The sequence below is a fragment of the Cyanistes caeruleus genome, unplaced genomic scaffold, assembly GCF_971803275.1.
Source record: "Cyanistes caeruleus unplaced genomic scaffold, bCyaCae1.hap1.1 HAP1_SCAFFOLD_278, whole genome shotgun sequence".
Taxonomy (NCBI): Eukaryota; Metazoa; Chordata; class Aves; order Passeriformes; family Paridae; genus Cyanistes; species Cyanistes caeruleus.
Window position 1 is genome coordinate 31,341 of NW_028256053.1, and position 14,081 is coordinate 45,421.

Sequence of the window (14,081 nt, forward strand, 5' to 3'; positions counted from 1 at the left end):
CAGAGCCCGCCGCTGGCTGCCATTGGCTGCTGCTGCCGTCACTCGTGGCACTGGCGCGCGCTGATTGGGCAGAGAGGGCACAAGCCCGGCCCCGCTGGCGCTCCCAGGGCGGCCGTGGGGCAGGAGAGCCGCCATTGCCGGAGCGTCTGTGCGGGCCCGGCAGCGGCGGCAGCAGCGGCCGGAGCCCGGTGAGGCGGCGGCGGAGCTCGGAGGCGGCCCCGGCCATCGCAGGTGGGAGCCGCGCTCGGTTCTGCGGGGGCTCGGAGCTCGCTGCGGGCCCGGGAGGGGGCGGCAGGGGGCTGTGGCGGGTGGCTTGTGCCGTGGCCGGCCCGTGTTGGCCCTGGGCTGAGGGCGCTGCGGGAGCGGCTGCCCGCGGTCTCCTTGCCGCTGGGGCCTCGGCAGGAGGCGGTGGCGGAGCAGCGCTGGCTCGTCCCGCTTCGTGTCGGGAGGCCGGAGGTGGCTGCGCTGGGCCCGGGGCCGGGCGGGAAAATTCCCGGCGCCAGAGGTTTGTGTGTCCCAAGGAGCCAGAGGAGCGGTGTGCAAGTGACTTTATTGCTGCCCAAAGGGAGAGGCCATGGGGCATTTGCCGTGCGCTCTCTCCAGTTGTTGGAGGACGCGGCCTCGTTTTTGTCCTGATTTTCCCGGCCGCATGTCCCTGTCCCTTTGCCCAACACTGGCCGAGGTGCTTGGAAGGTTCAGCCTTCCCGATCCGCCTGCTGCAAGTCCTTTTTGTATAACATCCGATATTCGTGGCTCGGTGAAGTGTTTGTTCTTCTGGAAGTTCAGAAATGTATTGGGAGTTGGTCTGAGCAGCAGTCTTTGTCAATTAGTAACATTTTCTGAAACTGATGGTTTCTCCCATTGTTGCCTTATGTACAAGTCCCTGGCCCTATCTCCAAGCAGATTCACTCATTGCCTCTGTTTTTTCCTTCCTGGAATCAGCCCAATTCCTTCTGCAGCCAGGAAACCCCTGGTCCATTGTGCAGGCTTTGTCTCATCAGTGTTAATTTGCATTTCTAAAGCTCCTCTCCTGGCTGCCTGGAACAAAGCTTCTCTTCCAGGGCAGACATCCCCTGACTCACACGTGGTCCCCCACAGATCTGCTATTTATTTTTCGTTAAACAATATTCTAATAATTGTTTATGTGTTAAAGCACCAACTTTAAAGCTCTTCTAGTTTTCAAAGTGCAGCTTAAAGGTGAACATCGAAAAACTCATACCATCATTTTGTCATCACTAAGAGTCACGTTCAAATATAAAACAAAACTGCGAAAGCAATCAAGTGTTTTCTTTTTATTCTCCTAGGACTAAAAACTGATTCTCACACCACTGGCCCAAACAGAACCAACAATATAGAAGTAAAATAATTACAAAAAATTATTCTAACGGTGTAATCTTTTTTCTGAAACTGTAAAAGCAAAAACTCTTCAACAGTGTCTTTAGAGAAATAAGGTGTTACTTGATTCTGGCCAGAATGTGCAACAGGAATAATTTCATGCACACTTAGGCTGGGTGTACAGAGAAAATCATTCCATGACACACGAGTTTGACTAGATTTTTCTAAATTTATACAGTCTGACCCCATAGAAATCCATTGGTTTAATGTTCATTGGTTTGAAGGTGTGGAGTTGTTAGGATTTGGTTTCCTGTTGCAGCCGGATTTCTGTGCCTGTCATGGGAATTAGGTGGGCACTCCTGGATTTTCTGCTCAGCATTTTCCAGACCAGGTGTCTCCAGCTGTGCCTGGGGCAGTGTATGGGGCAGGTGTTGTTTGATGTTTGCTGCTGGGTGTTGATGTTTTGTTGCTGGTCGTTATCTTGGTGGGAATCTTTTGGGCTATTCCCAGTCTGTTGAGATGTTAATTTCATCTCTGCTGAGTGGTGGAAAAGAAAGATTAAAACTCCTTTCCCCAAGGCAAAGGCAAACCAAGTCCCTTTAGAGAAATAAGATTTTAAATCATTTTCAAGTTGGTCTATTTTGCCAGCAGCTAATCCCAGGCAGGGCAGAGTGTGAGTGGAATTGAGAGGCAGAGTGGAATTGTCCCGGTGCCTTCCCCAGCAGCTGTGGCGAGGGCAGGCACAGAAAGGCCTGAAGCTGCAAGAGTGAGAGCAAGGATTGTCCCGCAGTGGCTGGAGATGGCAAAGGAGGGTGGCCAGGCCGAGGATTTGAGCAGAGGATCTGTGGGCAGGCGCAGGGGCTTCCCCCGCTGGGGAGCCCTGGCTGCTGCTGCGTTGCCTTCAGTGCAGGCTCAGGGGTGGCCTGTTTAATATTCCCTTGCAATTCACATTTCTGAGTCGGGAAGAGCCATGGCTGGGGCATCAATCATTTTATTATTTTCATTTTGTTAAGTTTTGTTCTCTTTCTTATATCTACACCATAACATTGAGACTATCTGGGGCTAAAGAAGTCACACAGTGTTCTGGCTAGAAAAGAGAATCCTCAATCCAGCTCCTGCAATTCCCTGTTAATCCTAAGAATTGCTGCAGCACTATTTTAGTCCAGGGAAACATTATTTCTGAGATTCCCTGAACCCTCTCAGGGTCAATAAAAGACAAAACTTCCATCAACGTAGGTCCCAAATATTTAACCATTTTCTCTACCTTTTGCCCTTTCTTTTTTTTCAGATACTCAAAGCTGCTTTTTTGCCTGAAAATGAAGCCATTTCACAGAGGCTTCCTCTACCTCTTCTCCTTGTTTTTCTGACTGGATCAAGTCATCCACATCCTGCATTAAGCCAGTCCCTGGAGGTGAGGTCAATTCCTTTGATATTTCCTGCAAGGCTTGCCCCAATCAGGCCAGTGCTTCCGTGCATCCCTGCAGAAGGACCGTCCATGTCTTGAGCATTTTCCCTTCTAGCTCTTGTTGCCAGCCCAAGGCAGAATTGTGTTTGCATCCTCTGTGAGTGGGCAGATCCCCAGAAAGCATCTTTTGCATCAAGTTGTGAATGGCAGCAGTGTGAGGAGGGCACCTGGTTGAGGCTGGTGTAAGGATCTGAGAGTGTGGGGTGCCTCGGTTTCATCATCTCATTTCTTCTTCTTGGGTCCTGCAGCATTCTGTGGATTCCATTGGATTTCTTGTTTGGCAGGATAGGAGCATTCTAGGGAGCCATCCCTGGCTCCCCAAGCCGTGCCTTGAGCAGGACTCCCAGACAGGCTGTGAGCCCTTCCTTCCCTCCCTTGGAACAGGGGATTGCTTTTGGACACCTCTTGTCCTGGTTGCTTCAGGGAAATTTGGAGAGGCTCCATATCTAATTTTGCCAATTTCCCTGGGGCTGCCCACACTTGTGGGTTCACTTCAGCCATGGCTCTGCCAGACATTTGACACAGAGGTACAACAGAACCAGCCTCTGTATCACCTTTTGCAACATTAATTTGCATTCCCCATTTAGCCATCAAATCCCTTCCCAGTAAATTACAATCACAATTGTGAGCAAATAAAAGCTCCTGCATTTTAAACCCATCCTCCACATCTGCTAATAGTGGCTGAATAAAAGACAACAACTCATCTTTCCCACTTTGTGCCTTAATAATTAAAATATACCTTAACAATTTTCCCCCTTAGGTGTAAGATTCCGAGTGGATGGAGAGGCCCCTGTGTCCATCAGGAAAGGTCTCCTCTGGATCCAGAGCCACCCTGGATGTTCCCAAGGGCTGCAGTGTGGTGGGTCCCTGGTGGAATGGGAGCTGTGCCACCGCTAAGAATGCGTGTCCATCAAGGGCTGGACTTGCTGGTGCTGAGGGTGCTGCTGTCTGTGCTTGCAGTGTCCTTGTGCCCTGCAGCTGGAAGGCTGATTCCTTGCCAGGGGCTGTTTGGGTGGGCTGTGCCCTGGCCAGGAGGGCAATGCCTGTGCCAGGTGCTTGTGGCCGAGGGTGTCCCCTGGGTGCTGGGGCCCCCTTGGGCCCTGGGCTTGATCCCTCAGGGGCTGTAGGAACTGTGCCATGGCCTTTGCCTTCAGCTTGGCCTTTTGCTCATCCCTTGCTGCATTCAGCTGCTGAGCCTTTGTGAACAAGTGCTGCAGGGGCTTCTTCTGTCGCTGCTGCAGCCCCCTCAGTGCCTGTGGGTGCCCATCCTGTGGCAGCTGCTGAGCTTGCTGCAAAACCCTTCCTTTCTCCAGGGACCCACCAGGAAATGCTTAAAAGATCATGTGGATCCTTGCAGGTCTAATCGCCATTTGTGAGCTGTTCCTTCCTCGTGCTGGCTGTGCTGAGGCTCCCCTCCCCAGCCCGTATCCCAGAGCCGGTCCCTGTCCTGCCGCAGTGTCCAAAGGCGGCCCCCCCGGCGGGCAGGGCCGGCAGCTCCACGGGGCCGGGCAGCGGCCGGGGCGTCCCGCAGCCTCCTGGGGGCCGGGGGCCACTGCCGGCCCTGCCCGGGGGGTGCTGGGCTCAGGCAGCGCCCGGCGCTGAGCCCCAGCTGCCCCACAGCCCCGGCCCGGCCCCACAGCTCCCCACAGGCCCCCAGCCCGTGCTCCCGGTGCCGCAGCTCTGCGCCCGCTCCTGCCGCTCCCAGCTCAGAGAAACCCCCTGAAATCCTCACCTCCTTGTTTTCCTGTCCTCCAAAACTGGGATACAATGGATCTGCTGGCAAATTCTGAGGATAAGACCCTTCTGGAAAACATCACAATCCTCAGTACTTTTCTCTTACTCTTCCATTATTATTTTTCTTACCCCATAGATTGCTCTTGTTGCTTCTTGCCTTAAGCACATTCCTGCACACCCCCCTTCAGCCAATCCCTTCCCAACACACCAACACCATCCATCCCCTGTTGTCTAAATCCCTTCTGGACTTCCCTTATTGCCCCCTGGGTGTCCATGTCCTTAATTCCCTCTGGGAGAATGTGCAAATGACCTCCACATGCTCCCAAGGGAGCCTTGAGAGATATTTTGGGATCCTCATGCCTTTTGCTGGGACCCCATTGTGGCTTTCCCTTTTGTCCCCTCCCTGGGTGCCCTGCCATGTTCACTCCCCGAAGATGCCACTGTAGTCACTGCTGAGATTTTCAGTGCTCTCTCCCTGCCGACTCTTGAGAGCCGCCCTGATCCGTCCCTCGTCTGTCTCCTGCTCACTCTCGGGTACCCAATCAATGCCCGGTGCCGCCGCCAGCCGAGGGAGCCGATCCCCCAAACTGGGTGAGGCCCCTTCAGCTGCACTCACTGCCCGCCGGCCCGGACGGTGGAAGGAATTGCGGAGGAGCCCCAAGGTGTGTGGAAAACTTGACATCCCCACAGGCTTCTGTCTACAAGGAAGACATAGGAGTCCTGTAAAAGTTATTTCATTCATAAAAATAGGGAGAGGCCATGGTTCATTTCCTGTGGGGTCTCTCCAGTTGTTGGAGGACACAGCCTCCTTTTCATCCTAATTTTCTTGGTCACATCTCCCTCTCCCTTTCCCCATTGGCTGTAGTCCTGGAGAGGTAGAGACTTCCCAATGCACCTCCTACATACCCCCTTAATATGCACCCCACTTGTATAGCTAAGGATATTGATGGTTGTGTTAAGTCTTTGTTGTTCTTCTGGAAGTTGATGAATTTAGCAGGACCTTGGCTGAGCAGCAGTCTGTGTCATCAATTCATAACATTTTCTGCAGCTGCTGGCTCCTCCTGTCACTTCCTTATGTCCACGTCCCTGGCCCTATGTGCAATGAGGTTCAGAGGATCAGTTTGTAAAGAGGCTTTGTTATTGTTCCTTTGCTGGGGTTGCCCCGTTTTGGGGCCATCCCCCCTGGAGCAGGGTGTCCCCCCTTGGTGCAGGCGCAGGGCTCAGGCAGGGCTGAGCCAATCAGAGCGCGCGGCGCTGATGACTCATCAGTGTCCAGGCAGAGCCGCAGCTGCCAGCGTTCCCCAGCTGGAGCCCAGCTGCGCCCCTCCCCCCCGGGCCTTGGCGCCCCCCTGGAGGGGAATTTGGGGAGGTGGGAGGGGGGAGCGCCAAGGCCGGGCCCCCCCGCGCTGTGGTGGCGGGAGCGGCTGCAGTGGGGAGCGAGTGCGGGCAGAAGCGGCCGAGAGCCCAGCGCTGCCCCAGGCCGAGCTGGCCCAGCTGCATCCGTGCCCCTGCGGTGGGATGCTGTGGGACTGGGGGGGAAGAGGGAGGCGGCAGTGGGTGCTGGGCCTGGGGGCAGGAGGAGAAGGGAAGGAGAAGCAGGGCTGAAGAACAAAATGGTGAAAATATGTACCTGGGGCTGTGCAGAAGGAGGAGGAGGAGTGTGACCTAGATCAGGGACACAGGAGGAAGAGGAGCACAAAGAGGAAGCAGCACAAAGTTCATCCCTGTGTCTGCAGCTCCCCCAGCCCCAGGAGCATTCCCCCCCCCCCAAATGCAGTAGGTGACTGGGGAGGGGAATAACCATTTTCACGGGGCTGAATCTTTGTGTTTCTGAGCTTTATTGGGATAAATGTTGGTGCTTTTGTTTCGTGTAGGGGCTGCACCTTTCTGTTCTGCAGGGGGTTTTGGCTGAATCTCGTAGTTTGATTAGCTATGGATCTTTTTTGAGGATGTTTGGGCCGAATCTTTGTGTGCTGGACGTTCTTATAGACACAAGATGCCCAATGACTTTCTGAGATGAACTTGGGCAAGGAGGAAACTCCAGTCCAAGGTGCTCTCCTGTTGTTTTTTTCCCCCCAACCAGGATTTTACGTTCCCAAACTATGTTGAGATGGAAGAGAAGAAAAAGCTCCAGAGATGCCGCACAAGGAGGGTCTGCAAATCCAGTCCAGGGAGCTCCGAGGAGGAAAGATCCCCCCAGTGCCAGGAACACGGCCAGAGATCCAGCCGGAGCTCAGAGCAGGGGGAGAAGCCCCACAAGTGCTTGGAGTGTGGGAAGGGTTTCAGGTGGAGCTCCCAACTGATCCAGCACCAGGTGATTCACACTGGGGAAAAGCCCTACGAGTGTGGGGAATGTGGGAAGAGCTTCACCAACACATCTTACCTGATGAAACACCAGGTGATCCACACTGGGGAACGGCCATATGAGTGTGGGAAATGTGGGAAGAGCTTCAGCCGGAGCTCCGACTTTTGGAAACACCAGATGATCCACACTGGGAAACGACCCTATGAGTGTGGGAAATGTGGGAAGAGCTTCAGAAGTATCTCTGACCTGATGAGACACCAGGTGATCCACACAGGGGAACGGCCCTACACCTGCTTGGAATGTGGGAAGAGCTTTGGGTGGAGCTCCTACCTGAGGGCACACCAGCTCATCCACACTGGGGAGAGGCCCTTCGAGTGTCCCAAGTGTGGGAAGAGGTTTCAGCGCAGCTCTGATGTTCTCAAACATGAGCGGATTCACACAGAGGAGAGGCCCTTCCGCTGCCCCGACTGCGGGAAAGGCTTCCAGTACAATGGCCACCTCACCGTCCACCGGCGCATCCACACTGGGGAGAGGCCCTACGAGTGTCCCCAGTGTGGGAAGAGCTTCTCCACCAGCTCTCACTTGTCCCGACACCAACGTAGGCACCAGTAAGGGAAGCCCTGCGAGTGCCCTGAGTGCGGGAAGAGCTTCGTGCGCTGCTCCAGCTCCATCCCCCATGGGAGGATGGGCGTTGGATGATCCCCAGTGACCCCCGTTGGGCAGAGCCCTGGTGATCCGTGGTCCTGGTGATCCGTGTTGGGAAGACACGTGGCTGGGAGGCTCCACATCTTCCTGGCTCCCTGGAAGCCAGGTGGGTACCTGGATGAAAGCAGGGGAATGAAAATCCAACAGGATACAGAATGACGGTGGGAATTGTTGACTTTGAATCTTCAAGAACCTTTTGCCTCAGGAGCTGTGTGGGCAGAGAAAAGGGGGTGACACCGGGCTTGGGGGCCCAGAGGGGAGCACACACACTCTGTGGGGAGGGAGGACACGACCCCTGTGACCCCACCTCACCTTCCTGCACAGGCAGAAGCTGAGCCCCAGTGCCAGGAAGATGAAGGCCAACGTGGAGCCCCCGGTCCCCGTCAGCATCTTGCTGCGGGTGGCATTTCACCCATCCCTGGGGCACCTGCCGGGGTCAGGACCCCCAAAACCTCTCACAGACATCCCAACCTCCTCCAAGGACCCTCCCAGTCTCTCCCAGCCCACCCAGGACCCTCTGAAACCTCTTTTGGAGTCACTAATTTTAAACAATTAAGACTTAGAGAAAAATTAGAGATTATGGCTAGAGATAGGCCTTGCTGGAACTAGTTAGAGTTAATGATTTAAGTGAGAAGCAGGATTTGAGATAATGAATCTTGAACTTAGGTAAAAAATTACTTGTCATTGTATGTTTGGTCAGCTGTGTTTATAATGTGAAAAGAGAAACTGATAAACGGGTTCAGGAAGATCACAGACCTTACATCTGGAAACCCATTTAAAAGTCACAAGGAAGGAAATCGGAGTTGTACCAAATGTCCTTTGTAATGTCAACCATTGTAATGGTAGAAAGGTGAGAGTGAGGAAGAGTGGTTTTCCTTCATCTCTTGATGACCACTACATGCCAAAATGACCCCCTCCTCAAATTAAGGAGCCCACCATGCAGGCATAATGACTTTTTAAATCATTACCGTGCATTTTAATCAAACCTGGGGAATGGGAAGTGTTAGCATTATGCATATGCATTAGTATTAATATGTATTAGTATTTTGGATATTCAAGACTTTTGTAAATAAATAGACACTGGAATCTTTTGTCAACTCGCAGTGCGTATTAAGGCGTGACTCCCACACTCGCCCAGTGCTGTGATTAAACATCCACTTTGTAACTTTAAACTGTTGGAGAGGTTTTTTTGTCCATTAACAGATTGATGTTGATACCAGATCAGTATCACTATTTTGGTAAATCACTGCCAGTCTCTTCCCAGCCTCCCCAGGACCCAGCAGAGCCCCTCCTGTTCCTCTCAGGATCCCACAGCCCCCTCACAATTTCTCCCCACTGCCCCTGGACCCCCAAACCCTCTCCCAGTCCCTTCCCAGCCCCACCAGGATTCATCAAGACTCCTCCCAGTCTCTTCCCAGCACAACCAACCTCATCCCAATCCCTGCTTTCCAATCCCCAATCTCCTTGCAGCTCCTCCAGGCTCACTCAAATCCCTCCCTGTGACACCCAGCACCCCCAAACTCCCTCCCAGGGTCCACCAGGACCCCCAGAACCCCATCCCACCCTCCCCAACATCCTTCAAACCCCTTCCCAGCCATCCTAAGCACCTCAATCCCTTCCCCAGTTTAAACCAGGCTATCTCAAACTCCCTCCCAGTTCCTCCCAGCACACCCCAATCCCCCTCTGGGCCCCCCCAGTGCCTCCCCCGCTGCCCCCGGCGCTGTGGGGGCCGTGCCGTGCCCCAGTGCCGGCTCAGGGGGTGCTCCAGGCTGCCGTGCTCCACCTGGCAGCTGGAGCTGAGCCCGCATTGCCGGGGGCGGTTTCCAGCAGCACCAGGAGCTGCTGGCTCCAGCTCAAGGGCACCAGCGAGATGGACATGCTGGGGTGGGCGCTCGGAGAGATTGGGCACAATGGGATCAGCTGGGTGTGAAATGGTGCCAAGGCCGGTCAGCTCTTCCTCAGCTCCACGCCAGGAGTGGAACACACCTCAGGAGCAGGATGACCCAAGGTGTGGCTTAGAGCAATGCTCTGCAGCACTTAACAGCTGTCAGGCACAGTGTGGAGGCAAGAAAGTGGGGAAGGTATTTTTTTCTGGGTTTTGGTATTGGGTTTCAGGGAAAGGCTTAATCTCCCAAGGGTCCAGGGACAAAAGACTCAGAACACAAGCGTACAGCAATTTATATATGGGGAGGGCCCAGGGGTGGATACAAAACTTCAACCAGTGAGGGATATCCTGGGGAGGGGAATAGGACACATGGACCAATGGGGTGCTGTGGATTAGGGGATTTCCAAAGGGGACGTCCAAGCAGGGGGTTGGCATAAGGCAGGATTGACAGGGAACATTGGGGAACAAGGGGCAGGGTGGACAAGATTGATAGGGAAGGTGCTGGAAAAAGGGGTTGGGATACAATGATGGGCAGGGCAGGGGAGGAGATAACTTTGGGTTAAACCAACAAAGCAGGGGGGTAACAGAACAAACCACTTATAGAAACAACTTTAAATTAAACAAAAACACACCACAACATCTCCCCCTTTTCTGTTTAAAAGGAAGAGCTGTGGTTTTGGGGGATCCATTCTCATTTTGGATACATGTCTCCCCAGCAGGGCTGGTCAGTTGGCACTTCTCCCTGATTGACCTCTGCAGTGGGAGAGCCCTGGGAGGGCTCGCTGAGCCTTGTACAGCGGGGCCTGCCGGACCAGGCCGGTCCCTGGCTCGTCTGCGGGGGGTCCTAGGGTGTGAGGATGGGGGGTTTGGGAGGGTTCCAGTCCTGGATACAGGGGTGCACGGGGGTCCTGCTGCAGCGGAATGGGAGTTCAGGGGGGTCCCTCTGTTCTGGGGCTCAAGGGGTCCCAGTGCCTGAAAATGGAGGTTCAGGGGGGTTCTGGTGCCCAGAAATGGGGGTTCTGAGAGGTTTCCATTCCCGAGAATGGGGGTTTAAGGGGATTCCAGGTTCCAGATAAGGGGGTGCAGGGGTTTTTGGGGCCGGGGAAGGGGGTCCCAGGGGGTCCTGGTGCCCCGAAATGAACGTTCAAGGGGGTCTCTGTGCCCAGGAAGGGGGGTTCGCCCAGAAATGGAAGCGCAGGGGTTCCCCATTCCCAGTGTAATAAATGGAATTGATTCGTGCTAACTAAATTGTAACTGTTATTAAAGTTATTATTAGAAACTATCAAGAATCAGTGTTACAAAGCAGATGTACCCCTTTGCAGATGTTACATGTCAAAATTAAGGTACAGGATGTAGTTTAGAAAATAAATGGTCAGTAAAACCAGAAAAAGGAGGAAACTTATGGGAAACATTAATGAATATGTATAAGCATACAGTATATAAGTTTAGCTTGAAGTGCTTTGTTTCGTACGTGAGGTGAGGTGAGAAGACCCCCCCACACCCCGGTCGGTTTTGCTTATGCCTTAAGCATTTGTAACCACTGGCCAATTATATTCACACATATATATATATATATATATATATAAAATATGTATCTGATTATATCTACTAAATTGTATCTCTTTTTTACTAAATTGTATTCTTTTACTAAATTGTATTCTTTTATTATTTTGTATCCAATTTATTAAGCTATGTTATCAATTAATTAAATTTGATTGTTTGGAAATTTGAAAGTCATTTATAACACTACTATATCAAAAGCAGTTAAAAGTGATTACAAACTGTGCTATATCAAAATCGTTCTGATTATAATAATTTGCAAAAGCCAACACATAATAGCGAAGGTCAAAAACAACATAGTTCTTTATCACAAACACAGGGCAGGTTTTTCCCTTGCACGGAGCACTTGGGCCTTCCCCGGGCCCCTTCTGCCCTCCCGCAGAACCAGAGGCATTTTCCAGCGCACACAGTTTGTAAGCAAGAGCCGGCTGCAGCCCAGAAGGCTCCAAGCGCCTCCTTCCAGGCTGACTCTGCAGATGCCGAGGCTGCTCTGGGCTCTGCCAGGCTCTGCTGGGGCTCAGCTCTGGGCGAGGCTGGGCCCGCTCTCCCCTCGCAGTGCTCCGGGCAGCTGAGTCACAGCGGGAGAAGGACAGGACACCTCAAGGGATTGAGGTTTAACAGAGATTTTATTCAAATAACTGCCATAACAAGCAGGCTGTCCTAACTATTCTAACTAACTAGCAGTCCTAACTACCCTAACTAACTACTTGTTCTAACTACTGTAATGAAAAGTTGGCCTCCTGTGCTTCATCTCCTCCTGCGCTGCTCCCTCAGTTGCTTTGCTGCAGTGATCAGAGGGGTCAGGCTGGAGAGAGGCTTGGCTGATGACAAAAATGGGTGCTGCCCAAGGGATAAAAAAGAAAGAAATGAACTGTTACTTTCCAGACTCAAGTTCCTCACAGGCTCTGTTGCAACGGGACAAAGGGGAATGGTTTGAAAGTCAAGAGAGGGAAGCAGGCTCAGATTAGATGTAAAGAAGAATTGCTCTAGCAGGAGAGTGGGGAAACACTGAGAGAGGGAGCCCAGAGATGTGGGAGGTGGCTCCTCCCTGGAAACATCCAGGCTCAGGTCAGGCAGGGCTCTGAGCCACCTGATGTGCTTGAAGATGTCCCCGCTCGTGGCGGGGCACCAGCTCCAGATGAGCTCGACAGGAGCCTGCCAAGCCAAAGCAGGCGAGGATTCTGCTGGCTTTGCGTGTGAAAAGCAGCGGGACTGGAGATGATGGGAGGGGGGCCCCACAAGAAAAGCCCTCCCTGGCGCTGCCGTTTCCCCCGCAGCCGCTTGGCATTCACCTGCAGCAGCTCCTGGGCAGAGAAGCGCCGCTCCTCGTCCGGCTCCAGGCTGCACTCGAGGAAGTCCCGCAGCAGAGCCGACAGGCGCCTGGGCTCCTGCAGCTGCGGGCTCCCGTTCTGCCGGATCAGAGCGCGGGCCTGCAGGAAAAGCAAACACAGCGCTCTGACAGCTTCCTCCACACCCACACGTGCTCACATCCAGCCCGCTTTCTCTGCCCCAGCTCCCCGGGCACTTTCCTCCCTGGCACAGATGCTGCTGCTCACAGCTCATTCTTCTGGGCCAGCCAAAAAACCCAAACCCTGGTGCAGCCACAGCCATTGCAACATCCAAATGATCTTGCCTTCAGAGCCGACTGCATTGGCTGACTTTGTCAGTAGGAACCTCCATCAGAAATAGCCCATTTTGCTTCTCCAAATACAGACACCAGCTTTACAGGCCATTTGCAAGAGTCAGTGTGGTCTGCCTGTGTTATTTCAAGGGATTCTTACATCAAATGCATCTCTGCAGTGCCACTGACCCTCAAGTAAAAGCATTCCTGTTGCCCCATGCCAGAAACTGCCAGGCAAGGAACAGCAGGTTTGTGTGGCTGAAAGCTCAGGCTTGGTGACACAGAGAAAGTAAAAGGAAGGAAAGAAATATGTTAGAGTGTGGGGATGTTAAACAATCATCTTCATGTTTTAGACAAGTTTCCCAGTGAGAAGAGCCAGGGGGAAATGCATCTCACAAAACTTCTTTTAGAAACTCCTCCAGAAATCTTGTTGGGTTTGGGTGTGGGTGTTGGGGTTGGTTTGGGGTTTTCTGCAAGACAACATTAGAGCTGATGCACTTGCTTCATGTATTTGGGTCATCCTCACAAGAGCTGCAACAACTTAAATGCCAAAGCAAATTGTTGCTGGAGACTGCAGAATATTTGTCTGTGTTCAGGCTCAGGTGCTGTGGGAATTCCCTTTGCGATGTGCAGAAACCTCCAGCTGCTCCTCCCAGTGCAGGGTCACCCTGTGCTCACAGGCCTCTGCAAAGCCTGGAGAATTTGCCTCTTACCATGGCCCCCGTTTGCTGGAAGTAAGGAGGTTCTCCTTCCACCATCTCGATGGTCACAATGCCAAAGGACCAGATGTCCACCTTGGGGCCGTAAGGAGAACTGGTCACAACTTCTGGGGCCATCCAGTGAGCAGTGCCCACCATGGAGCTGCACTGGTCCTGCTCAGGGCTGAGCTGAGCACAGAGGCCAAAATCAGCTGAGGACAGAAACAAGCACTGTCAAAGGCAGCTGCAAGGAGGAAACCAAGCACAAAGATTCCCCACTCTCAGTCTGGGAATGCAGTGCTGAATCCAGCTGGAAAAGTGCTCAGGGCTGTAGCCAAGGACAGATGGAACTGGACCCTTAAAGAAGGCCTCAGCTTTCATGCTTGGCTTTTACTGATTTCCTTTGAAGCTTTAGATTGCAACTCCTGCCCCTCTGGGAGGGCCATTCCCAGAGCAAAGGCACTCCTGACAGCCTGCTCCTCTCCTGAGCTCTCTGCACGGGGCAGCCGCTCTCAGCTGGCAGCAGGGGCCGGGCAGTGCCACCAGCAGCACTTGTGGGGCTCTGGCCCTCACTGGGAAGCAGCCCCACAGCCGCACCCCGGGAGCGCCGTGCCTGGCCAGGAACACCCACCCAGCTTGACAGAGCCGTCCATTCCCAGAAGGATGTTGGAGCTCTTCAGATCTCTGTGGATCACCCGGATGGAATGGAGGAAATCCAGGCCCTGCAGACACTGAGAGACAACAAGAAACACGAGGGAAAAAATCAGAGGCTG

At 53.2% G+C, this 14,081-nt stretch overlaps 1 protein-coding gene across 3 annotated transcripts; it reads left to right on the forward strand.

Moving 5' to 3' along the window:
- The first annotated feature begins 106 nt into the window (after positions 1 to 106).
- On the forward strand, positions 107 to 8,716 carry LOC147645462 (uncharacterized). Of its 3 annotated transcripts, XM_086874594.1 has the most exons (4): positions 107 to 231; positions 2,624 to 2,746; positions 6,618 to 6,848; positions 6,933 to 8,716. In XM_086874594.1, the coding sequence occupies exons 3-4, from the start codon at positions 6,645 to 6,647 to the stop codon at positions 7,449 to 7,451; spliced, it is 723 nt and encodes a 240-aa protein (XP_086730720.1). In that variant the 5' UTR covers positions 107 to 231; positions 2,624 to 2,746; positions 6,618 to 6,644; the 3' UTR covers positions 7,452 to 8,716. The 3 variants fall into 3 exon arrangements, with proteins under 3 accessions (XP_086730720.1, XP_086730719.1, XP_086730721.1); XM_086874595.1 differs by lacking the exon at positions 2,624 to 2,746 and having other exon boundaries at positions 140 to 231; XM_086874593.1 differs by lacking the exon at positions 2,624 to 2,746 and having other exon boundaries at positions 116 to 231; positions 6,618 to 8,716.
- The last annotated feature ends 5,365 nt before the right edge of the window (positions 8,717 to 14,081 follow it).

Coding starts and splice junctions, on each gene's coding strand:
- LOC147645462 (XM_086874593.1), top strand. CDS start 6,645: ATGGAAGAGAAGAAAAAGCTCCAGAGATGCCGCACAAGGAGGGTCTGC.